At 37.7% G+C, this 27,250-nt stretch overlaps 1 protein-coding gene across 1 annotated transcript in view; it reads left to right on the top strand.

Annotated features, from left to right (window-relative positions):
- The window catches only part of KPNA1 (karyopherin subunit alpha 1), a 57,332-nt gene that overhangs the window by 11,108 nt on the left and 18,974 nt on the right, over positions 1 to 27,250 (top strand). Inside the window, exons 2-11 of the mRNA XM_058824740.1 lie at positions 1,191 to 1,324; positions 2,126 to 2,233; positions 3,944 to 4,043; positions 4,616 to 4,710; positions 8,034 to 8,165; positions 16,085 to 16,173; positions 17,441 to 17,540; positions 18,128 to 18,291; positions 19,379 to 19,457; positions 21,650 to 21,775. Of these exons, the coding sequence (XP_058680723.1) occupies positions 1,196 to 1,324; positions 2,126 to 2,233; positions 3,944 to 4,043; positions 4,616 to 4,710; positions 8,034 to 8,165; positions 16,085 to 16,173; positions 17,441 to 17,540; positions 18,128 to 18,291; positions 19,379 to 19,457; positions 21,650 to 21,775 (1,122 nt within the window). The 5' untranslated portion in view covers positions 1,191 to 1,195. The remainder of the gene's footprint in view (positions 1 to 1,190; positions 1,325 to 2,125; positions 2,234 to 3,943; positions 4,044 to 4,615; positions 4,711 to 8,033; positions 8,166 to 16,084; positions 16,174 to 17,440; positions 17,541 to 18,127; positions 18,292 to 19,378; positions 19,458 to 21,649; positions 21,776 to 27,250) is intronic.

The following is a 27,250-nucleotide window of genomic DNA, read 5'->3' as shown; positions in this document are numbered from 1 at the left end:
ACTCATGTTGCTTAATTTTAAAGTAGAAAATGCACAGGAGATCATTTATCATCTGGTGATTCTGTGCTTATGGAATTTGAAGTGAGTAGCTTATTTAATAGCACACATTAGAGCATTTGAAAGAGACCTTTAAAAGTCCTGTAGAGTAACTTTTAATAAAGTGCAGCTTTCCAAATTCTGTATTACAGGATTTACAATAAGTTGGAGACTGCATCTCTGTGAAGATGCATGGAAACACTGACGTGTTGAGAATTTGATTCCCAAACTCTTGGTTTTAAAGGGATGATGTAAGGAGAGAAGTAGCAGCAGAATGGAGCACTAAGAGTAGAGACCTGATCCACACCGGAATGAGTTCTTTCCACGCAGTTCTCCATCACTGCTTTATGCTAAGTGACTCCAAAGTGTGGTGTTGTACATGTGCAAATCATCATGGGCAGCTATGAATGCTGACCCACTGAGTTACATAAGACAGATGGAAATCACAGACTGAAAAAAGGCCCCTCTGCATAAACAGTGGCAGGATTAGGGACTGGGGGTGGGGAGGAGGGGAACAATAGCACTGCTTTCTTTGCAGGACTGAGCATTTTCAATGGTTAAACCATCTTCACCTAAATTTTTTCTTTTTGTTTCAATTTCTTTGTAGGCCTTGTCAGGATAGGAAGAGCGCAGGGTTTCTTCAAGTTTCTTCAACAGGGTTGTGTTGAATTAGCTTAAAATGTTGGATATGAAGTGCAAAAAAAAAAAGCCCCTGTACTGACATGCAAAATAAATGAAGATAAAAAGCAGCTAAGACACCTTCACTTTTGAGTAAAAACAGGAGTATGTAATTTGGCTAATTCTCTGTGTGGGGAAACGTTAAAATTTTTTAGTGTAGTTTTCTTTTTCACCCAGACTATATACTCTGGCTTATAGACTTCTGTTCTTAGTAAAATATTTTACTTACCCTCCAGTGAGTGCCTCAAAATGATAAAATAAAAGTTTGTTGGACTGCTGTAAAGAACTGACAGACCAAAATGACAATTCTGTGAAATTTTACTTTCTATCTTCTAAATTTTATTAGAAGTTAGGTGATGGAATACAGGGGGGCACTGGCTGGAAGTTCACGGCTACAGAGTTTAAGGAGTGGACACAATATAAAATGATGCATTATTGAAGGGTAATTGTCTTCTTTTTTAAATTGCATTGTGAAGGAATCATGACGACCTCAGGAAAAGAGAATTTCCGGCTGAAGAGCTACAAGAACAAATCTCTAAACCCCGACGAGATGCGTCGCAGGCGGGAGGAAGAGGGTCTGCAGCTACGGAAGCAAAAGAGAGAGGAGCAGGTAACACAGCAGTCTGTGACCACTCCTTAAACAGTCCTGTCTTGCAGTAGCTCTGACTCTGCTTCTCCCAAACCCCTTCTTAGTTGTTCTGCCCTCCAAATTCATACGCAGACAGTCTGAAATCAGAATCACTTGCACACTTCACTGCCTCTTCTGCAGGCTCTACAAGGCATAGAGTGAGTGCTCCTCATTCACTCAGGGGTAACATTGGCCAGAGCAGCTTGAGGGTCAGACAAAACTGTCTGACCAGTAGGTGTAGCCTCTCCAGCTCTTCTCAGGACATCTTAAACTGGGTACCTTCTCTAAGTCATAGCAAGCAAATTTTGCTCATCCCAGTATAATAACCTCTGTAAGATCATCCTCCAGAGCCCTCTTTGCCACTGTAACTCGACTGTCAGAGCCCCTGCAGGTGTTCTGTGAGGATGTGTAATGCACAGGAATTTATCAGGTCTCTGAACCCCAGCATCCTCTGCAAGAAGGGAATGGTGTGCAAGCTAAAGCACTTGTAGATGGAGGCAGATGGTGAAGAAGAGAAAAGGATATAATGGAACAGTTTTCCAGAACTGTTAGGAACCAATGTTTTAGCACATTGCTGTTTTCATTTACTTCATGGCTAAGCTTTCTCTGTGTGCTGTCAGTTGAAGTCCTGTAGCCAGTGTACTGTCTTCTCTCAGGTCATAGCATGTGTAGTTTTTATAGCAGCCTAATGCAACATGCTGTGTATATATTGGCTGTGTAATATATATTGAATATACATACATATGTTAAATATTTTATATATATGTTAAATATTTTCTTTAGTTGTTTAAACGCCGAAATGTTGCGACGGCTGAGGAAGAAACGGAGGAGGAAGTGATGTCAGATGGGGGCTTCCATGAGGCTCAGATGAACAACATGGAGATGACTTCTGTAAGTGATGGGAAGTGAATAGTGTTGGTTGAAGCAGGGCAAGTCTATTGTACTATGATGTGATGGAAATGAAATTCCACAATGATGTGAAGAATGCATTCAGAGATGGACAACTCTGAAACACCAATGTCAGTGAACCACCCTGAAACAGATTACTTGAGAGAAAAATGCCAGGAATGTATAGCAAGTGGTTTTTCAGAGGATATGTGCTCAAGAAAATAAAATAAAATGTCATTGTCCTGGCAAGCTGATCACTTCCTGGATTTAGTGCTCACCATTATGGGTGATTGTATCAAATGTTGCCCAGAGTTTTTAAAATCTGAAATTCATACTGCTTGAAGCATAAATATACAAATCAGGCAGTGTGTTATTGCAATTTACAAAGTTAAAAAGGGCTTGGTGGAAAGCTTTATTAGCAGACTTCCAAGTGGCACAATTTTTAACCTAAGTGTTGGAAACACTGCTAGACCTAGCTTAACTGTCGGCATGAGGCCTTGAACCCCTTTCTGTGCTAGAATTTAAAACTACAGAAGAATACTTCTTGTGGAAATTAGACTTTTTAACTTTCTCTCTGGAAAGAAAAATGGTAAAGGTTTCAGTTCTACAGCAGAAAAGTTTAAGGAAAGTGCAGTTCTCACTTAAAAGTGTTGCTGATCTTCACAGTGTCTGTGTTCAGAGTATGCGAGTGATGTTTCCATAGAAATCAGGCTGAGCTATAGATAGTTATATGAGCCTTGAAAATTACTGAGAAACAGAGAAATGGTTATAAACAGTGTGGTAGATCAATAATAGAATATATGGTTTTACTCTTCAATATAGTATTCAAATATTGGGCAAGTCTTAAATACCATTAATCATTTGTGTGGAAGCTTATATTAAACAAATAGAGAGTAAAAAGTAAGGAAAGGGTTTTGCCTAATTGATAGATAGTGTCATTATACAGTTTGCTATGTTAAATGCTATTAATTTCAGGCTCTTAACAGTTGGAGCTGTTGGCTGTTACAGACAACGCTTAAGTATTTTCAGCACTGTCATCTGTCTCCCTGTCTGTCTAAGGGTTGGGTTCAGATGGATCTGAAGATTAGATTAGAAGTGGAAGAAAAAAAATCTGACTTTTCATATGCTTCTTCACATGGGTACATGTGTGGTGAACAGAGTGTCAGATTTTACCTAGCATAAGAAAGGTTACTGATTTAATTTATTCATATTATTGGAAACCTTCAGTATTATGGAAAATTTAATACCTCTACTTGATGTTGATAACAAGCATTAGAGTTTGTTGACTCTTCTAGAAATGAGAGGTCCTATACATTTTGGTGTAAGAGAGTAAGTCAAAATGTACATGTTAGGGAAATCTAAATGCTAACATAATTACTTTTTGTTAAAGCTGACAATTTTACATTTAATTTAGAGGAAGGGAGAGAGTATGAATTAAAAATTCTGAAGAGTAATTTTCTTGCCATATCTTGTGGAAAATTTGAATTTTGGCTTTCAGTAAAGCAAAATTGCATTTGAGAATGATGCTGCCTTATGTAGATGTTCATATATTGTGATTCCTATGTTGTCCATAATGGTTTTACCTAAGTTTTTATTCAGCAAGAAATAAGCTTTGTACTGGTATAGCAAATGTAACCTGTATGTTGCTAATTCCAGATTTTTTCCCCTTTTGCTCTCGCTCACCCTCATTCTATTTCCCCATGTAAATCCTAGAGTGCAGTCATCACTGCTGATATGATTGAGATGATTTTCTCCAATAGTCCAGAGCAGCAGCTCTCAGCCACCCAGAAGTTCCGAAAGCTGCTTTCTAAAGGTAAGGGCCGAAATGACTTAGAGAAAAATGTGGAAGCCTCCCTAGCACGTGGTTTTACTTTGACAGCAATAAAAATTGAGTTTCACACTGAAATTTCAGGGTCAAAGCTCTGCTTAACACAATGTCAGCTTGATGTATGTAATAGTCACTTCTTCTCTTGAAATGTGTACTGAGTGTTGCAGATGTGAGAGCAGATGTGAGATCTCCTCTTGGATGTAAGTTCAGATGTTTTAGGCAGTGTCTCTGTGGCCCAAACATACTGATATACCAAAGGTCCTTTGCATGTGTGCATGCCAGAGTGACTGCACTGAACTGCTGCTCTGAAATCAGCCTGCCTAAACCACTGAGTGCATCAGTGCTCTGAATCATCTTATCTTAGTACCTCAAAACTCTGGAATTTTTTTATGTTGACAGATAGGAATCCATTGCCTTTTAGTGAAATATTGCAGAAAAAGAACAGACTCCAAGAAAAGAGCAATCAGTATGACCCTGGATATTGTTTTGATGCAGTAATTTGAGAATTTCCTTACAAAGAAATGAGTGTATCTAACGTAACTTCTTATTTTAAACAGAACCAAATCCTCCAATAGATGAAGTCATAAGCACACAAGGAGTCGTGGCCAGGTTTGTGGAGTTCCTGAAGCGGAAAGAAAACTGTACATTACAGGTATAAAAATACAAATGTATCTGCCTTCCTACTTTAGGAAGGCATTTGGTGATGCAAATTAGATAGGAAGAAAATTAGTGATTTTTTCAGCTTTACTTCCTCTCTTTCTTCACTGTGTTAAAAAAGCTATTTTATCTTCAGAGTTTCTGGCAAGACCTCTGGGTGCAGGTCAGGAGAGAGAGGGAGATGTCTGACATGCATTGAGTGACTGATAGGATGGGGTCTTCAGACTTCAACAAATACAGAGCTTGAAATTTGGAGCTCAAGAGATGAAAAGCTATTAAACAAAACTTTCATGTTTGTCTTCTTTGTACAAATTGAAGGCAATTTTAAATCTTTAAAATTAGGATTTAAATTTTTGATTAAAGTAAGAAAAAGGTTTAGAATTAGAAATACAATCTGTAGTGATAAGCATAGAAAGCTGGAAGACTTACTGTGGTTTGGAAAAACTGAACTATATGTGCTACAATGGTAGTTAATTTTTCTTAACCTTTGATCAGAAAAAAACACAGCTGGAAATAAGACAGTCTTTCATGGCTAATAGAAAGTGAAAGAAAACAAATTACCTGGTTAAGGAAAAAATATGTAAATATGTAGCCATTAAATACAACTCTTAGATTAGAATCAGTATTCTTTTAAAATGCATAAGGCAACAGGTTTGGGAATGCCATGTGAAATCCAAATTTTGTTGACTGGAAATATACAAAAAATTAGCTTTTTATGCATTAGAGAAAGCATTAACAGGTATTGCTTTTCAGATTGTTATCCACAGAATTTGAGAGGTCTCTTAGGTTCCTTTGAGGAGTAACTAAGAGTATGTAGCAGATTTAAGCTGGTTGGTTTGCAGCTCCAATGGAAGATTTGTAAACTATCTGTTGTAAAAAAAATAAATTGAATGCCTTTTATTATGTATTGGGGTCAAACATAGAAACCCAAGACAGGCAGATAAATGGAAGCAATTCTTGTGGCCTTACTGGTGCAATATTTATTGATTTTTACATGGAAATGGGAAAAATAAGTTAGAGTAGAAATGTGCAAGCTTGTCCTAAGGACTTTGTAGGAAAGCAGTGAAAATAAAAGCTTGAGTATGTTGCTCTAAATGCTCCATTCTGCCTGGGTCATTTTCCTCCATCTTGCCAAATCTCTCTGCCTGCTTGGCAATTTAGTGTCTGCAGGTAGAATTTTTTGCTGTGATCAATTAAGAAGTTCCCTGGAAGTAACCTTCTAATGTTTTTATTTTCTCTCTCATTGTTTCCAAAGATATTCCTTTGGGCTTGGCATTCTAGGGTTTCTAACTGTAATCTAGCCTAGAAGGGAAGGATTTCCAACTCATTCTGAGACAGTGAAGTATGATTTATAGCTGCTTGTGTAGTGGATTGAATATGGCAACTTCCATGTTCATGAATTGGAACTTTATGGGAATTTATGGTCTGTTCTTCTTCTGTGTTGTCAATGGAATATCCTGTAAATCTAGGCCTCTGAGATCAGTGATAGGAAGGCCTAATTTGTTAGGAATTCCTATGTCCTGTTTTTCCTCAAGGTAAATGGAAGACTTTAAAAAGCTCCCCTGTTCTCCAGGGTTGCTTCAGCCATACATGAACAAATACATTTTTCTCTTGTGGAGAGAGGAATCTTGAAAAAAATGGCACCACAAAGAAATCTTTGCCATTAATGTGTGACTGTTCCTTAGTTTATACATCCTGGAGCATCAGGTGTCCACAGAGAAGAAGGAGGAGAGAAACTGTCACTCTCTAACCTTTCTGTGGCTTACACTGTAGACTGTGTGAGTCTCCAAGCTGTGAATTGTTCAAGCTGGTGGTACCAGTAGGAAGCTGGAGGACGAACTTTAAATATGGATAAGAGGCCTCTTTGGTAGAAAGATGAGTTACAGTTATGTTAGAATGTACCCAGAACACTGGATACTCACTTCAGAAAAAGGAGAATTGCAGAAAAGCAACATTTTACGTTGGCCTTAGGTTCTGGTCACACTGTTTTGCTTCTTGTTCATTAATGATGAATCTTGCAGTTTTGACTTTGTCTGTTTCTACTTTATTTTGCAGCCCATACTCCTTGTGCATTGCAGTGATGTATTTTGGAATTGTTTATTCTGATCACATCTTACTAGAATGTTCAGTTGATCAGAAGGGCAGGATTAATTGTATTGTATTAATTGTATTAATTAATTGCATTTTCAAAACCAAAGTCTAACAACACTTAGAAATGAAAAGCCTTAGAAGTCTAAGCTTAATTCTTGAGTTCTTATTTCAGGCACATTTCAGGATTTGGTGCAACTCCTTAGCAGGAGTTGTTTTTGTAACTAAACCCTAAACATAAGTCCTTGCTCTATCTCTTCAGACAGTTTTTGAAGGTATATCAGTATTTCCACTGGAATACTGTTGGATCAGCATCTTTTGGTAATGTCAAAGTCATTAATTTATAGCTTACAACTTTCCATTTTTACTGTTTGTTGGTTTTGACTTTTCATTCAACTTTTAGCATTCTTTTAATTCTATAGATTCTGAATGTACCAAATAGGATGTAAATTTGCTAGAGTAGTGTAATAATCTTTGGGCTGAAGGCATACAGAAACCTACTCAAACACTGATTTCAGGAATCTGTATTTTCTGAGGCCTGAGGTCTCAGGTAGGGTTAAAATTTGCATTTCATCTTAAAAAGTTAATGCGTTTGCAAGTTGACATTAAAAGAATAAATGACAAAAACAGTTGAAAATGTAAAGTGTTTGGGATCTCACTTTTTCTTCAAGTCATGAATTAAAACATCATACACTAATAGCATTTGGCATCAGTGTTGATCACTAGAGTTGGAGAGAAGTTCTTTGTGTTGTTTTTTAGAAATCTGTTTTTATTTGTTTGGATTTTTAAAATCTCTTTTAGATTGTTTATTTGCTTCATATCCATGAAGTTTTGTCAAACAGTGTCTTCTTCTGCATCTTCAGGAATATCGCTTGTGATGTAGTGAATGCAGGTGCCATGTCGTGGGAAAGCACATTGTTTTGTGTACAGGTTCTTAGCCAGTAAGAAAGGCAAAGGTAACATAAATGCATAGCAAAAAAAAAAAAAGATTTGAAAAGCCACAGCAGACCCAATGTTCTCATAAGGAACTGCTGCAAATTTTTGTTTCAAGTGATAATGATAACTCCTAAATACATGATTCTGGTTCTTTGCAAATTGTTAATTGGTAATATCTCATGTTTTCCCTCTGCCAAGTCTGCCAGATCTCTCTGGTTTTAGAAGATATTTAGTGCCCATGTTTGATGTGGCATAGAAAGCTCCTAGTGAACTGACTTGTATTTTGTTTTCCAGTTCGAAGCTGCATGGGTACTGACAAATATTGCCTCGGGAAATTCCCTTCAGACTCGAATAGTGATCCAAGCAGGAGCTGTCCCCATCTTCATAGAGCTGCTTAGTTCAGAGTTTGAAGATGTACAGGAACAGGTAAAGATTGAGAACAATGTTGAATTTTGTGTGTGTGTTAATTTATGGAATTAGAGGCTTTTTTGTTTGACTTTTTGTTTGTTTTGTTTGTTTGGTGTTTTGTTGGGGTTTTTTTTCCCTTCTCTGGAAAGGAACAGGGCTATCCTGTAAGAAAGCCTTTAGAGAAAATGCAGTATATGGAAATTACACACAACAGTTGCTTTGTACTTAGTATGTGTTAAGTTACCTAAGCAAGTATTGTATTTTTCTCTTTCTGGAAATTATATACTTAACCATAACTAATGAGGTAATTCACTTTGTTCTCTAACAGGTTGATATATTTCTGTCTATTGAGGAATTCAGGGAGTCTTGTTTGAATAATTGCTTTAGATATGAAAAGTTTATGCCTGTTTCTCCTGAAGATAAAGCCTGAGCAGAAATTATACTTTGTTCTCCAAGCTCCTTACAGCATAGATGAATATTCTTCAAGGCCCACAGGGATCAGTATAAAGCACAGACCAAACATCTGATTCAGTAGTTTCCATTTGAAGTCTGTAACCTGTATTTAAACAAGGATGTACTTCAGACATATAATCTTGCTTTGAAGACTTAGGATGATGAAATATTAATGATGTTAACAAATTTAGTTTTAGCCAATGTTAATCCTAACTTGAAAGTATGTACCTTTACAAATTTGACTAGCTTTAGGTCCAGGTATTGCTTTTGTTACATTCTTTACTCCATTACTAAGCTCTGTGTTTTTTCCTATAGCTATTTGCAGACCATGGCTTAGGCTTTACTTGAGTAAATGAAATTAGGCACTGAATTCTCATTTTGAGAATGTTTCTGTGATGGTTGGTTTGTTTTTTGGCAACCTTTTTCTGAACATTTCTTAGTTTCAGTATCTTTTTGTGGTGATGAAATGACAAGCACTGGCTATTCCAGTAGCACTCTTTCAGCACTGTTGTTTACAGAGATAGTCCCTCATTTTCACTTTTGCTTGATACTTTGGTGTGTAAATATCCAGTGTCTTTGTGGACTCCTTGCCACAGAAGCTGGCTGTGAGCTCAGGTTAAGCTGATTATCCAGTATGATCCATTGTTCTTTTTAGAGTCACTGACTTCCAGGTTCAGTTCTCCATCCTGTAAGTGTGACCTCTGTTCTGTGTTCCTAGATATCTGACCGTGCCTTTGGCTGAATTGAGATGCATGATTGGAGGAGTCCCAACTCATAGACATTGGACTGCTTTGTGTAACTTGCCTTTCTTTCTTGTAGCTGGCTCAGAGTGTACCACCTGTACTTAAGGTTGCCTAACATTTTCCACAAGACAGATGTTTTTCTTAGTTGCTTGTTGCTTTCAGGTTACTCCACTTTGTATCTTTCAATTTTCAGTGTTCTGTCTTAGACTGTATTATTGTTGAGAAGACTTTTAAAGAGGAACAGAATTCAGGTGTTTGAAAAAATGTTAAAGAAAATACGAAGTATTTTTTGTCCATTACTTTAGCTTTGAGGAGCTGAGTCTGCTGTCATTGTAGAAATTAGAAATGTGATAGAGAACTTGCCAAAATGGCAGATAAATGCTGTGTTCTGCCTGTGTGAAAATCCATCCAGACTAAGCTATATGGATCCTTTCAGATTCGTATTTTGGGGTTTGAGCTGGGTAGCATTGCTTTCCAAATTCAGCTGTCACTTGAGTGCTGTTCCTGCAGAATGATTGGTGCTCTGTATATAACAAGGCTGCTTTTTCTTATTTTTCTCCTAATGATTGATCTTCTGTGCAAGAGCTAACTTGCTTTCTTTGTCAGGTTGTTATCATCCCTGCTGATGTTCAGAGAGCAGGTGGGAAGAGCAAACCTGTTTAGATTAAGTTGTGCAGCCTTCAATCTTTAAATGGGTGAATTAACGGAAGAGCTTAGGGGCCACTGTTAAGTAGTTTATCTGGCTCCTTCCCCCTCCTGCCTCCCAATAAACTGCTGCCATATTAAAATTGAGATTGCAGGCAGGCAGAGTGGCTTGGTTGTCATTACTGAAAGATATTCTTCTATGCAGTTCAAGTGCTGCCAAATTCAGGATCTCTCTCTTTGCTGGTAATCTCAAGGTACCAGTTACAAATTGCTCCCTAGTAAGCTGTGCTAAAGAAGGAAAATGTACCATGGCAAAGTGTTACACTGTTTCATCATGGATTTCTCTGCTGCTGCTCTGGAGATTGCAGCCCTGCTCACGGCTGACATGGGGTTTAATGCTGGCCAAGAAAAGAGGAATTCTGCTTTTTTTCCCAACAGATTAAAAAAGCCCCAAGCTCTTCAGCATTTGTTTCCTCTGAAACAAAAATTAGGAGCATATAAGCACTGAGAAGTTAGCTCCTGTACTTCTGTGTTACAGGATAGCAGTAGTACACAATTGAATAGTATTTTTCCAGATGACTCTTGTCTCATTCAGTATATGCACAGATTGTTGCCCTGGTAACAGATGAGTGGGTAGTAAAGGAGGCCTTTATTTGTCACACTATGACCCTGATTGTTAAAGTTGGAACAAATTATAGTGCATGGAGGAGAATAGAGAAGAAATTCTTAGAATTAAGCACGATAGTAGGTTTGTGAGAAAAATGTTTCTACTGCTTAGTGTCTGATGCAGGACGATTTCCTTCTCTCAGTTTTCAGTAAGTAGATACTTGTTCAAGGGTTTTTAAATGCTCTAGGTGAAATATTTCTTTTTCATTTTGTAGTTGAGGACAACTCAGCAGTGATTTTCATAGTTAGGCCTGTGTTTTAAGCAGATCTGATCCTGGAGTTCTCAAGCTAGATTTCTGAAACTGGGTGATATTTGGCTACAATTTTCTCCTAAAGTGTTCACCCTAATTATGTCTCTCAGTAGTACTGTGAAGATTATTATTTTCAAGCAACTGCATTTGCAACAAATTACAAAAATACAGGAAAATACAGAAAATACAAGAACGTGTTCAGGGCAGAAGTCAGAAGCTAACCCTGTAATCATGTAGTGTAAGATGAAGAGAGAAAGAAGTATTGAAGGCTGTGTTCTAATTAAGATAGCAATTCTTTAGAAGGAAATGTTAGGTGATAACATTATTTTGAATATGTAGCATGGCATAAGCAAAAAATATGTATAATATCTTGTTGGCTAGTCATTATCCACTGTTTTTGTTTTACAGGAAGTCAGTTTTAAAGATTTACGTATTTACTTTGTCTTTTATTTCTAGCTTCCATTAGCAGTAGCTCAGGAACAGATATCTGTGTACCTTATCTTTTGATCACAATGTTCCCAGCATGTATTTTTCATATCTATAAGCCAGTTTTAATTTTGCACTTTTTTCCTTTGCATATGCTAGTTTCTGAGTCTAGTGAAGAGTCTAAATCAGCTGTTTTATAAAAGTCTGTGAGGAAATCTTTATAGCTATGTTTAATAAGCAACATGTATGTTAATGAAATGATTACTTATGTCCTTTTACAAGATCTGTTTCTCATTAAGTTGTGCAGGCCTCATTTAATTAGCCTACTATCTTTTAACTCTTTCATTGCTTGTATTGTGTGTCAGTGGTCATTGCTTCCTCTGTGGTCAGTGGCCAACCATTTAGCATACATTTTTCCCATCAGAGAAATTGAATTTATCACAGAATCTACATTTGCATTATTTATGAAAAACACTGGCTACATCTCCCTTCTCTTCCTATTTCTGTTTTTGGTGTACTGATTTTTAGGTTTAGTTAGTGGCATATGTCCTAGTCCTTTTCCACTTATCACAGTTTTTTTTCTTCCAAAAGACATCTAGAAATTTTGATCTACCTGCCTGAAATTACATATATTGGAAGACTCCATCAAAGCTCTTTAGACATGCTTCAGGTTGATGTGGCTTCAGCAGTGTCTTGGCTGCAGTTCTTTCCTAACTTTCCCTGCTGTGGTGCTTAAAACCCAGATGTCAGCTTGAGTTTCCTTGATGAACATGGCATTTCCTTCAAAACCCATGCAAGGCTGCCTGTCGAGAATTGTCTCACAATGACAGGTGTGTGTCACTGTGTTCTGCTGGACAGACCCAGCTGTCCTGTTCCCCTTTGGGAAAGTTTGCATTTTCAGCTTAGGCAACCAGTATGTTTCTCCCTCAGTGTTTTTCCATTTCTAGGTGTATTGCTGTTCCTTTTGGTAACCATCACTTGCTTGGCAGAGCTGACCTGTAAGTCTGATGTCCAGGCTCTGTTTGGCTTTTACATCAGCAGTCCTATTAACAAGCTCTTGGTAATCAAAACCAGGACAAACAGTCAAGGTGTGAGGATGAGCTGCTTTCTCTGTTTGTCAGATGAGATATGAAAAGGAGGAGCTATAACCACCCCAGGCACTGAAAGAAAGATGTTTTCTGTGTTAGGACATAGTAGCAGTCATCTCCTAGGAATGTTATCCTTCCTTGTGTTCACTTAGCCAATCACACTTGCATGCAAGCTAATCTTCACCATCTTCAGCTCAGCATTGGATCCTTTTCCCAAGTCAGCACCCAGATGCTGAGAAAGGGTTGATTCTTTGTAATATTTCTTCTCCACTGAGAGACAAACTCTGCACACTTTTGGTGATTGGTTAAGCACTTAGTTTAAAAACCCAAAGAAATAATGGCTGAGAATCTTCAGAATCCAGGGGATAGTGTAGAGTTGTCAAAAAGCATGTGCATTATGCACAGAAGGTACCATGTGTTTCAACAGTACTCTACAAGACTTGCACTTTACTTTTACTGACTACTGAAGTTGTCCAGCACTGCAGGAAAAAACACTGGATTTCAGTGATGAGTAAAATAAATGGAAGATTTTCAACAAACCATACTCTGCTGTTAGCAATAAATGGAAATTTATACAAGTGTAAAAATAAGTGCTGTCAATTAACAAGGCAACATTTCTACTTCCAGTTTGTACACATCTTTCTACCTAAAATGTGGGTTAAAAAAATCAGGCTATAAATCTTAAAGTAATCTTTAAGTTGGGATTTAGATAGTAGAAGGTACTGAAATGGATTTTTTTTACTGAAATATTTTTTTTGATTGAATGAGCTCTAAAATGGAATGAACATGAAGACATTTAAGTTGTGTAGAATTAAGCCAAAGCCAAAGTGTTGTGGCAAGTGTTTGCATCTTGAGGAGTGCACAAAAGAAGAAATGGAAATCATTGAACATTATTCTGACAAGCAAACCCTGAAGAAACTTGTCATTGTTCATGTGTTTGTGGAAACCATGACAGAGCTTTGTATTTATGGCAGTATTTGATAAGAAGAATTTAAATGAGCTTGAGTTCTGTTCCTTACTTATCTGAAGAGCTGAAGTAATTTCCTAAGGAGAGACATCTTCCTTATTGAATGAAACATTGCATATTTTTCTAAAGTCACCCCAGGACATGGTATTTCAATTAATTGGCATCTTGTGTCCTATCAGTGATTAGCATTAAAAGGATTTGTTGCAACATCTTCTTTTACCAGCTCCTGTGACACCAAACTACATGGCCAGACTTTCCTTGCCTTAAAAACAATGAAGAATTGGAAAGTAAAGGTGCTATTTGACTTCTCTGGTCAGACTTTTTGATGTGAGATTTGCTGTTGCAAAGCCAGTCAGTCATTCAGGGTCAGAATGGATTCTTGGATTAAGTGATTATCACTCCTGTCAACCTTAAAAATAGATATTGCTATAATGGCAGAAACAAAGACCACAGACAAATAAAATAGGGCTTCCTTGTTTTTTTTTTGCCTGTGTAAGGGTGTCCAGGCAAGGAAACTGTGCCTTCATACAAAATCACTCACATCTTCAATGAAAGAGAATTATTCTTTTCCCCCCTGCAAAGTGTTTTCAGAAGATTCACAAATTTATTTAGGACTGTCTGAAATCTTTGGTTCATTCCTCAGGCTTCTCCTTGCTGTAGAAGTGCAAGTATTGGAGTGAACAACAGGTGTGGCTCCTTAAAGTTCTGACATGAGTGACATTTTGCAGGAGGTGGCATATATTCTGTCTCTTAAGCTAAATTTTTCTGGTAGTTGTCTTCTGTGTATTGAGTCCAAGAGGCTGCCAAATCAAAGTTACACTTTTTAGATAAACTGTTGTCACAATGGTTGTAAAAAGAATAAGAGTTAGAATGAAAAATGATGATGAAGATCAGTTTTGGGAAAGCATTGTGTAGTTATAATGGCTGTGCTGTTTCATAGCTCAGGTCAGTACAGTCTCATGCTGTGCCTCTGACTGTGGCTGACAGCAGAAGCCTGGAACAGAGCAGAAAACAAAACCAACTAATCCTTCCTCAGAACAGTGGCCTGCTCTCTTCACAACCTGCAGTTTAATGGCTCTGATCCTATGCTGTTGTTGGTAGTACTGGTACAGGGGAGTCGTCTTTTTATTTTGTATCTAGCAAGCTGACATCTCTATCCACGTTCTGTATATACCCGTGGTTTTAGCTGTATTCATTCTGCAGGGTTAGCCAGTGCATTTGGGCCTCTAGAGTGAAGTCTTGTTTTTGAAAGTAGCATCTTTTTGCCACCATTTAAAAACATCTTACAGGAGAAACCTAATGCCTTGAATTAATTGACACTGTATTGAAAATTAATAAATACGTTTATTTCAGATTATCCACAAATTTCCTTTAGGTAAAAAAATTTAGCAATGCTGTCTGTTTTTTCAGAGGAGCATTTTGTTTTAAATAGGTATAGAGAGGGAAGAACATGTTTATTTTGTGTGAGGAACTTGCTTTGTTCAATTGGAGAAATAGTTATGCACTGTAACTCATTTTACTGCAGCTAAATACATAGCCTTCAACTGAAAAGAAATTTGGGGAGGACATTTAGCTGCTATCCATGACAAACAGGATTGCTTTTGTCCTCTGTATGTAGAATTGGGAGTACTTCAGTGGTTGTGTGGATATATGTATCTAAAGCCAAAAGCCAAATAAGCCAACCAAATAAACAGATACATGTATCTATTTGATATGACACTTAGTCTTCTGCTAACTTGAAATAAACAGCAAATATGAACTTCATAAGCTTTCTTGTGTGACAAAATATTGTAATTTTCATGGAAGTCATAAAATCGCTTTTATACTTGACATAGACTATTTCTACTTTTTAAAGTTAGAGCTTTCATACTAGTGGACAGTGGTGTATAAAACACCATTTGGCCCAAATGTATAAATCAAAACCAGTTAAATCTTTTGTTCTCATCATATTACAAAAGATGGATTTCATGCTGCTTTAATTCTGGTAATTTTGATCTTTTCAAAATGAAGTTTGGAGTAGTACTGATGTCCAGGCTCTTACATTTTGCCATGCATATGACTTAATCAGCAATACTGGTTCTGTCTCATATAGTTTTATTGTAAAGAATTTATGTTCCAGCCCACCTGAACTCTTTGATTCTGAATATTGATTTATGTTGAACATAGATTCTAATTTTTATCTATGACTGTGTAAACAATTATATATATATATATATATATATATAATATTATTATATATTTATTATATTGTTATGCCTTTGTAGTAAATACTAATATGTGTGGCTGTTCCACACAAACATTTTTGGGTAGATACAGACTTGTGCAAGCTTGACCTGTGCTACAAACATCTGGGTTTAAATTAGGTGTGAACAAGGAGGGTAGAATTAGAATGTTCCTAAGCCTGTGGAGGTGAGCTCATCTCTTACTTTGTGGACAGAGCAAAGGTATGTCTGCCTGCACAATCTTTGGAGACATACATATTTGCTGTTATGGTGTTCTTCTTAGATATCCACAAATATTGCTGAATCATATAATGAGCTGGAGTGTATACATGTAATATGCAGCCAGAATGCATTCCCCTTCTGTACATTGTCCAGGACCTAACAGAGAGAATAGATTATCTCCCAACTCTATTACATATGTTAAACTGGTAGAATTTTGAGAATTAAAGCAATTATTATTCTGTTTTTCCTTGCAGGCAGTATGGGCTCTTGGCAACATTGCTGGAGACAGCACTATGTGCAGAGACTATGTTTTGGACTGTAATATCTTGCCCCCTTTATTGCAGTAAGTTTGTTTTAATATGTTTTTCACAATTTTGCTTGAGTGCCTTATATGACTAAAATTTGGGTTTTGCCTTGAAGAATAATACTGTTTTCTTTTTCTGTGGACTAATCACAGTTTTAAAAGGGGACTCCTGAACTACTTTTTAAATGAAGCTAAAATGCAAACATGTTTTAGAAGCAGCTAAGCTGGAACTATTTTATTCTACAGTGTGGGTGGATGTCTGGACTTATTTTAGAGTCACAGAATAATTTAAATTGAAAGGCACCTTTGGAGGTCATCTAGTCAAAGCCTTTCTTCATAGCAGATGAGATCAGATTAGATTGCTCAACTACTTAACCAGTCAAATTTGGAACATCAAAAGTAGATTCCGTAACTACCTGGGATAACCTGTTGCAGTATTTGACCATGGCGTGGTGAAATGCAGTGTTCTGATACCTGATCAGAATTTTCTGTGTTTTGCCTCCTGATGGTGCCTCTTGTCCTGTCACTTTGCACCTTTGAGAAGGATCTGCCTTCCTGTTTTCTGTATCCACCTGTCAAAGTGCTGCTGGCAGCAGTTGTATCTCCTCTCACACCATCTCCTTCCAAGGCTGAACAAATCCAGGTCACTGACGTCCACTGTGTGTCATTTCTCTAGCCTGCTAATTATCTTGGTGATCCTTTGCTTAAGAAGCATATTATTGCTGAACCAATGACACCATCTTGTGTTGTCAGGTCCAAATTACAATTGCTCAGTCTCTGTGCTTTGCAGACTGCAGCAGGGAAATTCTCCTGTGCTCTCATAAAGACGTTGGTACAGTGGGAGATGACTATGAGAAAAATAAATGGAATTGTTACACTTGTGGGAAGATTAGGTCTTGACTTTCTGCATTTGACTTTCAGCCAAAGTGGGACTCATAGTCTGAGACTGACATAAAAATGCAGTTTGGCTACGAGAGTTCTCTTCAAACTACCTCAGAATAATTTTGTCACAATTCCTGCACCTCTTTTGACTGTTAATCTGCCACGTATCTAAGCATTTGAGTGAAATTTAGTGTAATGTTTACTGTTCTTGTTGTCATACTAAGTTCCTGTGTCTAGCATGTGTATTAGTAGCCATCAAGGATGATTTTCTTTAGGATGTGTTTTCATAGGAAAAAACTATCATATTTTGCCCTGGTGTATGTTAAAAAGAGTTAGATTTAATGGTTCATACAGTTAACAGGGTTGCCTGGCTTTGACTTTTTAAAAGCAAGGGTTGGATTTTATTTTTTTTTGTTTGTTTTAGATTGCTTTCAAAACAGAATCGTCTCACTATGACCCGAAATGCTGTATGGGCTCTGTCCAACCTCTGCAGAGGGAAAAATCCTCCTCCTGATTTTGCCAAGGTAAGAGGTGCTTGAAAGAAAATGTGTTGTGAAGTGGTGATAACCAAATTATTAGTTTAGAGTGGTGAAACTTAAACTAAACAGAAAGAATGCTTCATCAGAGAAATTCTGAAATGTTTTGAAATGGCCTTCTTTCAGATGAAGTTTTTTGAAGTTTTTTGTTTAGTTCTTTGGGCAGACATTCACAGCGACTGTTCTAACACAGCTGCCCTGTACCTTTTTGTTACTGTTCGTGTACTGGAGATGGCTGTCCCATGGCAGGACAAAATTCTGCACATCTTGGCTGCTGTAGAGCAGCACCTGGCAAATCTTAGTAACAAGTAACATCTTAGTGGACAAGTCTGAGTTTCATTGGCAGTCGTTCTGTAGAGGCTGAAGAGTTGCTGTGCTGCTTTTCTGGAGACATGCTTCTCCATGCTTGTATAGCTACAGTCATGCACAGAAGTGCTGGCTAGGTCTGAAATTATCTGAGTATTGAATCTTAAGATGCCAGTGCCAAATCCAATAATGACATACAAAATCAGCTGACATAATAATAGGTCTTCTGGCCGTTTTAATTTTATTTATCTGCTCTTTATGTCTTACAGGTTTCACCTTGTCTTAGTGTGCTTTCCTGGCTGCTCTTTGTCAATGATACAGATGTATTAGCTGATGCCTGCTGGGCTTTGTCCTATTTGTCTGATGGCCCAAATGATAAAATCCAGGCTGTGATTGATGCAGGAGTCTGCAGAAGACTTGTGGAACTGCTGATGTAAGAAATCTGTTGCAAGCAAGCGTCACTCTTTTCCCTGACATCAAGATTATAACAATAAGGAGTTTAATTAAATAGGTCTTGAAATGTTGTGATATCCCAAGAGCAAGATTTGAGTTTTAATTTTACCTGTCTGTTCAGTGTTCTCTATTTGTCATGAGTAACAAAATCAATGGAATTTTTCTTGTACTAATTTTGCTGTTTCCTAAGAGATACATTTTTGTAAAATCTATAACATACATTGGAATTTTCCTTGTGTCATTGAAGTCCATATTATAGTTACTTAACAAGGAAATTACCTAAAGGATACCAAAGATATTGACAGTATCAGGGGCTTGAAATACAAATGATTTCTTCAACCCTTACTGTAGAAGAGTAGATGCACACTTTGGTCAGTAAAGTGTAGCTGTGAGAGTTGGGGTCACAGAGACTGACCTTGTTCAAAGCCATTGCTTCCGATCCAAGGTCAGGACATGGCCAAAGAACAAGGAATAATGGTTTTCAGTGATGTCAATAAAAAGACAATTAAGGCCTCTAATGTTACAGCAAATGTGTTGCTGGATTAATGAATGGAACATATTGCCTCTAAGTAGCTTTTTATAAAGAAGTTTTTATTTGAGAAAAAAAATTCCTTACTTCACCTTTCCTAGTCCAGTTCTGATTTAACAATGAAGATGAGGGGATGCATATGATGATGGAACATAATAAGCAGGGTTTGATGGGTTAAACATAGAACTTCTATCCCTGTTCTTCTGTCTCATTCATGGCCTTTGTGCATACTACATTAAGTGTATTTTGTAGTTAAAGATAATTACTTTTTCCTCCCAAGGATGCTTGGAAGTACTCTGAAATACTTTTATTCTTTAAATATTTTATTTTTATGCTGCTGCATGACATCTAAAAGTCTAAATATTTAGAAACTCTAGAAAGATTGCCATTAGTTTAAAATCAGAGTTGATTTAGGTAGTGAAAGTCATATTTATCAATCATATTTATCCCCTGGCTGATAAATGTTCCTTCCTTGAGAATGTGAAGCTGGAGATGCTTTAAGAAGGTTAATACTTACATTTTTCTTTGTCAATTTTAGGCATAATGACTACAAAGTTGTATCTCCTGCCTTACGAGCTGTGGGAAACATTGTTACAGGAGATGATATCCAGACCCAGGTATGGATGAACTTTCTCTTGTGTTGCACTGCAGTTCATCTTTCTTTAATTGTGGTAACCTGTTCACCAGTACCTCCTCTTGTTCCTTTTGAAGATTGAAAGTGAAGGTTGATGACACTAATTGCTTCAAAGTGTGGTGGTTTTCCGATTTTCTGTTTAGTTCTGAACTGGTGATGGTTCTTAGGTAGCTGTGTCTGGGATTTGTGGGCAGCTGTGCAATGCTCTCAAGGGTGGGATGTTTTTTGTTTATTTAAAGCAAATCTGTCTCTTAGGCTGAATTTTGTGCTGAGTGATGTATGCTGGTAGTGCCATCAAAGGCCTGTCTCATTCAGTGCTGCTGCCAATCTGTGATGAATCTATCATATCTATGATGAAAATACATCGTATTTATGATGAAAAACAAATGTCTGGTCATATTTTGGGTGGTATGTAGCTGTGTCTGGACATTTTGTTTTGAGAGGCATAGGTAGGAGGCAGTGACTCCCACCCCTGTATTGGATTTAAACTGGAAGGCAGGAAACCTGGTGTATCAGAGGCACTGGGCTGTCACTGGGACGCTTCTGTAGGTCTGTGCCTCTGAGACCAGAGTTAAAGATGAGTTAACAGCATCAGGGCACTGTTTCAGTATCTTATTCCTAGGAGGAAGATAACATGATTTTTTGATTGCTATAATATAGTTTGTGTAGCTGAATTGCAGAGGCATTGTTGTGTTTTTTTCAGTGGCATTTGTTTTGCAGATCAGTCATAAAGAATTATTGAGGTGGAATTTCATAATGTTGTTAAAGATAAAACCACAAGGGATCACTAATTCATATGCAATACAGGTTATTAAATACTGCATAAATCTTAGATTTTAATTAAAAATAGTTTAAGCGTTTTTGTTGTGCATGAATTTTTCCAAGGACTATACCATGAGCTTTCCTAAAATTCTAGAGAACTTATATAGGTAGGATAGTTTTTGATAGTCCTGCCTGCAGATTGTGCTGGATGCTAAAAAGTGATACAGGATGCATGTAAAAGTCAGTAATTAGAAGGAAGAGCCCAGCTTTGAGAGCTGATACATTTCTGAATATGAATGCAATGTACAAGTTCTTCAAGAACTGTTCTCTGTAAAACCTTGGGGCACAAACTTGCTTTTACTTTTTCTCTCATTTTCAGCCAATAACAATTGGCAGTGCTTGAACATGGCTAAAACCATGGGATAGTATGCGTGAAGAAAAAAAATTGTCCCAGGAGATACCTGATAAAATCCTGAACCATAATCTTTGCTATTTTAATCTTAGTGGGGAGTATAAAGAATTTGAGACTATGGAGTGATGCAAGCAAGGGAATTAAGTCCTCAGATTCCATAATCAGACGTCATGACCATGATTCAGCTTGACTGGAGTATTTCTTGTAAAATTCTGTACCACACTGTTCTTTCCAAGGTGCTGCTTTTGCCACACAAGGCAAAACTACTGTGCTTCTTGGTGTTTTCTCTCAATTTTTGGCTTCATTGTTGGAAGTTAGAATTAAATTTAAAAAAAAAAGATTGTTCATTTTTCATTTATTGAATTATGTTATGCCCTTTTAGCAGGTCAAAAAGTCTTTCACTATCACACATGACATCATCAAGGGTGCTATCCTGTAACATCCAAGGTCTGGGGTGTTTTCTGTTGTACTTTGGTCATTTAGGAAAAGGAAATTTTGTTGCAATTTTTCTCCACTGTAAAATTGCAGGGTTTTTGCAATTTTTGTAAATTTTTAAATAAGAATTGTTCATTCATAATGTCACTGCATACAACACTGGTCAGACTCTGCACCACAGTGCCTGCAGATGTGGAAACAGAAGTAGTTGGTGCTTACAATTGTACAAAAATACAGGAAAATACCATAATATTATTGTTGTTTCATCATGATGTGCTTAGAATCATCTTGTTTTCAGATGACATTGAAATCATTATGAAGGTGTAGCCTCTTACCTGAAAAACTTGGTAGTTTTGCTCTCTAGTTTTCCTGCAAAATTTATTCAATTCTTGCTGTGGGTTTTTTTTTTATTTGTGTATATTTAGTATTTAAAAAAAACAAACCTGTGGTCATCTAATGGGGTATGCTTTTTATATTTTCAAGACATTGTACTCCTTTTTCCTGTGATTCTTTATCCTAAATTTCTTCTATGGTGTGTTTTGTTTTGTTTTTCCTGTTGTATTCAGGTAATTCTGAATTGTTCAGCTCTGCAGAGTTTGCTGCACTTGCTAAGCAGCCCAAAAGAATCTATCAAAAAGGAAGCATGCTGGACAATATCTAATATAACAGCTGGAAACAAAGCCCAGATCCAGGTAAGCTTTTCAGCTATGATCAGTAATTTTTGTCCTGCAGACTAGAAGGAACACAGGTGATTTTTTTGTGCATAAAGTGCATATTTGTGTGAATGCATTGTAACAGATATATGATTGCATACAAAGTATATTACTGTGTGTATTTAGAATATTTCAGTGGCCCAGTTATCTGCAAATTCAAATTATTTAAGTTTCTAATCCTCTACACATTATAAGGGGGGGAAGACAGTCATGTTAGAAAATGCCAAAACATGGCTAAGCTCAAGAAAATTTCATCTTAAATAATTTGCTTTGTGCTTTTGACAAAGATACAGAAATTCTCAAGTATGAAAAGAATAGGCTACAAACTTTGAGAATCAAATAATTTCACATATTTCTTGGTTTCACCATTGGACACAGACATACATTTGAAAGTACTTTATTTCTGTTAATATTTCCTTATAATTCCTTTTATAATTTCCATAAATGTGCCTTACAATGCCCCATTATAGTCATGTATGCTTAGCCAAATATAAATCTGCTGTTTATAGAACTGAACAGTAATAGAGACTATCTAACATGTCTTGGTATTTGCCCTTTCTGGTTACACTAAATGTTGTAATCCCTTCATATTAAGTGGTAGCACACAGAAGCAAATGAGTCCCACTCCCTTGCGTCAGTCATTACAATTAGGCTCCAGAAGATCAAATCATTGTTCTGAGTCTGGACTGAGTGTCAGCCATCAGGAAGAATTCTCAGGACTTGTCTCCAGGTGGTATAAATGAGAGATGGAATATCTTTTCCTCAGAGAAAAGTCTTTGGCTAGATGAAGAAGAAACAGCTCAATATATTTTGTTTTCCCTGAATATGGAGTTTTGTTCAAGAACAGCTGTACTAGGGAATGTTTTGCTTGTCTTTCAGGGATGTGGTTTGACCTGGTGGGATGTCAGGTGTCCCTCCAAAGCTGCTCTGTGACTCTTCTTCTCAACTGGTCAGGAGAGAGAAACTAAAAGGGAAGTTTCATGAGTTGAAGTTAAGGACAGGCAGAGGTCACTCACCGATTACTGTCATAGGCAAATCCAGACTCAATTTGAGAAATTATTGGAATTTATTACCAGTCAAAATCAGAATGGGATAATGAGAAGTAAAATTAATCTTGAAAGCACCTTTCTCCCACCCCTCCCTCCTTTGTGGACTTAACTTTATCCCTGGTTCTTTTCCTCCTCTCCTTGGCAGTGCAGAGTACAATCAGTTCTTCACAGGTTGTTTCTGCTGCTGCTTCCGCCTCGGGGAGGGAAGTTCTTTGCCTGCTCCAGCATGGGTTCCCTCTGGGGTCACCAGTCCCACCTGCAAACCTGCTCCAGGGTGGGCTTCTCTCTCCACAGGGCCACAAGTCCAACCAGGGCTCTGCTCCAGTGTGGACTTCCCATGGGGTCACAGCCTCCATCAGGCATCCACCTGCTTCAGTGTGAGGTTCTCCATGGGCTGCAGGTGCATCTCTGCTCCCCCACGGACCTCCATGGGCTGCAGGAGAGTGCCCTGCCTCACCATGGTCTGCACCACAGGCTGCAGGGAATCTGTGCTCTGGCACCCGGAGCACTCCTGCCCTTCTTCCTGCACCAACCTTGGTGTCTGCAGGGCTGATTCTGTCACATATTCACACTCCTCTCTTCTCTGGCTGCAATTACTTTTGCCCAAGAACTCATTTAAGAAAGGGAAAATATTATCACAGAACTACTGTTACAGTCTCTGGTGGGCTCAGCCTTGGCCAGTTGCAGGTCCGTCTTGGAGCCAGCTGGCTTTGGCTCTGTCAGACAGGGGGGAAGCTTCTAGCAGCTTTTCTCAGAAGCTGGTCCTGTAGCTCCCCCAACTGCTGCCAAAACCTTGCCATGCAAACCCAATACAAAGAGCATTGCCTCGTTCCTTCTCTTTTGTAGAAGTGTTGGAAAAAGAGGTTGTAGTGAATGATAGAATCGTGAAGGCTTGGTTTGGAAGGGACCTTAGGAAGTTTCAGCCCCTCTGCCTTGGGCAGGGATGCCAAGCTATTTCACTAGATTAAGTTGCTCATGGCCCTATCCTACCTGGCCCTGAAACCAGGCATTATCTGATAAATACAAGTGTTTCTATCAAGGCAGTTGAATAACAGTCTCATGTAAATCAAATTTAGTTCTGAGGTTACATTTTTCAATTATTTTTCCCCCTTATTGGATACATAAAGTATTTTCAGAGATTGCAGAAGGTAACTGTAAGTCTGGCAGGAGGCATTTATTCTTTGAGGAATGGTAATAAATGTCAGAAATATTAAACTCTGGAAATATTTGTCTTACATGTAACCTGGAAGAAACAATGTTTACACAGAAAGTGAACCAAACCTCTTAATATATTGGCAGAAGTAGCCAAGGCATCATTGTTGCCTCAGTTTTCCTTGGAAGGCAGCCTGATTGCTGCTCTTATAATGGTGACTCTGGATTACTTATTCTGTATGACCAGAATTAGCATGAAGTGGTTAACTCTCTTCACCTGTGGGGTGGAGTTACTTCTCTTTTTGCAGAAAACTTGCATGAGACTATGAAAAGGCTGCATAATTTTCCTGAGGAATAAGTGTATTACAGCCTTTGCAGGCGACACTTGAAATCTTTTTGGTTTACATTCTCCCCTGCAAAGAACATTCAGCTGCTGAAGGGGCAAGCATAAAGCTTTAATACATTCAGTAAGGGCTTCATCTCAGAAGGCATAGGAGATAAGGTTAATACCTTTGTGAAAGATACTTCAGTCTTTGCTAAGATACCTGAAATTCCTGAAAATGAGTGTGAGTGCTCATCTAACATTCAGAGATCCTTATGTTAGGAAATGAGTGGGCAAAACCCAAAAACTTAGAAAGGTGGAAAGCTCTGTAGGTCCTTCTTGTTTGATGTAAAGATATGACTAAGATGGAAATGGGATTGTGAGGAAAGGAACCCCTTGCAGTGGTATTTGCTCTGGCTTTCTTGGTCAGGATTTTGTTTTTACTGCTGGAGGTCATGTTTTTTGTCAGATACAGAGAATGATATGGTTACTCAATCTAACCTTGGTAGAGCTCCAAGAATTTTGATTCTGCTTTTATTGTGGTTTGTGTGTTAATCTGTGGATTAGCTGAATTTCTAACAAAAGGTGCTGTGTGAAATCAGCAACTGTACCACTGGTTTTTTTCCCACATCAGCAATTGTAATGGCTGTGCAAGTAGCAGTGCCCAGAAGGTAGTTACTGCTGCTTATACCAAGGTAAAAATGTTTTTGCCTTTGTATTTCTTGTGTTTCTTCTTCTTCTTTCTTTGCTCTTTATCTCTTCAACACCCACCTTCGAAATACAGTATTTTCTCTCTAGAAGGGCATTTGTGCTTTTTCTGGAAAGTCTAATAGTATTTTCTGAGGAACAGTACTACCAAATATATTGTCTTAAGTTTGTGTCTTTTCTCAAGTCTGTTGGAGGGTTGTTTCAGGATGTGTGATTGTACAGGGATGTTCCAAACTTAAAAAGAGCTTTAAAAAGCCAGATACCTATACAAGTCATTCCATAAAGACATATCAGAAGTGATAATGGAAACTAGTTTGTTGTTAGAGCATTTTTTCAAAACTTCGGTATCTCTGTTTTTCTTATTCTTGATCTACTGAAGATACAGTTATGAAGAGTCCTAGAAGTAACTTGAATTCTAGTGCACCAGAAGCTATTTCAGTAGTGTATTCAGTTCTGTAACTTCTTTGTAACTTCTCTGTACCACATTGTCCTGTTTTCAAGTGTAGGAGTAGATGCCTGTCCTTGTTTGCACAGTACTCATACACCTGGTATTCACTACTCAGGCACAAGTGAGGCTTTAGCTGAAGAGTCTTATCTGTATCCCTGGTAATCCTTGGTCTTCTAAACTGTTATCATGCCCTTTATATGAAAATGAGTAAGGACAAAATAATATCTCCTTTGTTAAAACAGAATTTGCCTCATCTACCTGAACAAAATCATTAGTCTATGCATGTGTGTGTTCGGCAGTTTTAAAATGTTTTGGGGTATTTTATCACAGATCAGCTGCCTTTCTATTGAGAACAGATTGGAATTGCATGGTGACTTGAAAAGGTGAGGTCAGAAAGGAGAGGGAAATTAATGCTGTGAGCCATTAGTATCGAATCGTCATTTCTAGCAGCAGCTCTCTAAAAGTGCAAAAAAAGCCCTTTAAATCTGCATAGAAAAATACTTGTGATTATTTGCATAGAAGTTCTCTTTCTCAGGAGTCTTGTATCAAGAAGAAAAATGTGTCAAACAAATCACTAGAATACATGTAGGTTTAAAAGAATCCAGCTTAAAAGTAGCTGCCTTAGGATATGTCGCAGAAAAGGTTGGAACTGTGTTGATGTGTTATGCAGGTCCAGGGAAAAATAATTTAAGAAGCATTTTCTCCAAAGTGAAAGCTGTATTTCATTTAGGAGTCCCTCAGGCCCCATTCAGAGTAATTGATCTGCATTCAGACTCCAAGCTCACACTTGCTTTGTAGTGAAAAAATGACTGCTCTAAGTATATATACCCTATACTGACAAAAATTAAATTAAAAGCCAGTGTTTCTGATTGTGAGTGGGATTTAAATATCCTGGTAACGGTGACATACTGCAAATTGTGTCCATCATGAGGCCTTGATTTTGGAACTGCAGAAAATGGCTCACTAGAGAAAGCTGTGAAGTGAAGCACAGTGGAGAGTGCTAACAACATGCTTGATTGAAGAGCTCAAAGTCAGTGTTTCTTGGAAGTAAAATTGGCAATTGCAGGTGTGATTGTGATCACCTGGTGTTGAAAGTACCATCACAGATATGTAACAAGTTCCAGAAGGACCCTTGATTCTTTAGCTTCGAGTCTCAACCCAGAGAATGTTGTGTGAGATACAAGATGTGAGGAAGCCTCCTTTCAGCTCCAGAGCTGATAAATCTGAATTTCTTTGAAAATGCCTTTGAGGTATTACTTCAGACGACTCCTATTTAATGGCAAAATCATTGTAAACATTTGAGCTGAAAAGCACTTTAACAAAAAGGACTTCTGAAGTTAAAAATGCTGTTTGGTCAAATGTTTCTTGAAGATGGTCACATGCTAAAATGGAGAATAAAAGTGTAGTCTGTTGTTAATTGCTGTGATGATAAAGGATAATTCCCATCTGGGATGAATACTTGATTTAGTTAAGTTCATGGGTGAATCTGTTTCATCTGTGAGTTGAGGTAGGTTTTTTTTCCTTTCTTTACATGAATTTCACATTGTGATAAATTAAAACGTTACTTCTTGAGAACTGGTCTTACAGAAGGAATTCTGTGATACTAAGATACTAGATGCAGCTCTAAATTAAATTATTTACCTTCCTTTCTTCTCAGTCCCTGTAAATTGCTCAATAGTTGCTACTAGAGGTCATAAACTGGAGCAGATCTGTTCCGCTCTCTGTGGTGTTCACTGCATTTTGAACATGCGCAATCTTTAGCCAGAAATCAGACA

The sequence above is a fragment of the Ammospiza caudacuta genome, chromosome 2 (genome assembly GCF_027887145.1).
Source record: "Ammospiza caudacuta isolate bAmmCau1 chromosome 2, bAmmCau1.pri, whole genome shotgun sequence".
Lineage (NCBI taxonomy): Eukaryota > Metazoa > Chordata > Aves > Passeriformes > Passerellidae > Ammospiza > Ammospiza caudacuta.
Note: the sequence above shows the minus strand (reverse complement) of the source record. Positions and strands in the feature narration are given on the sequence as shown.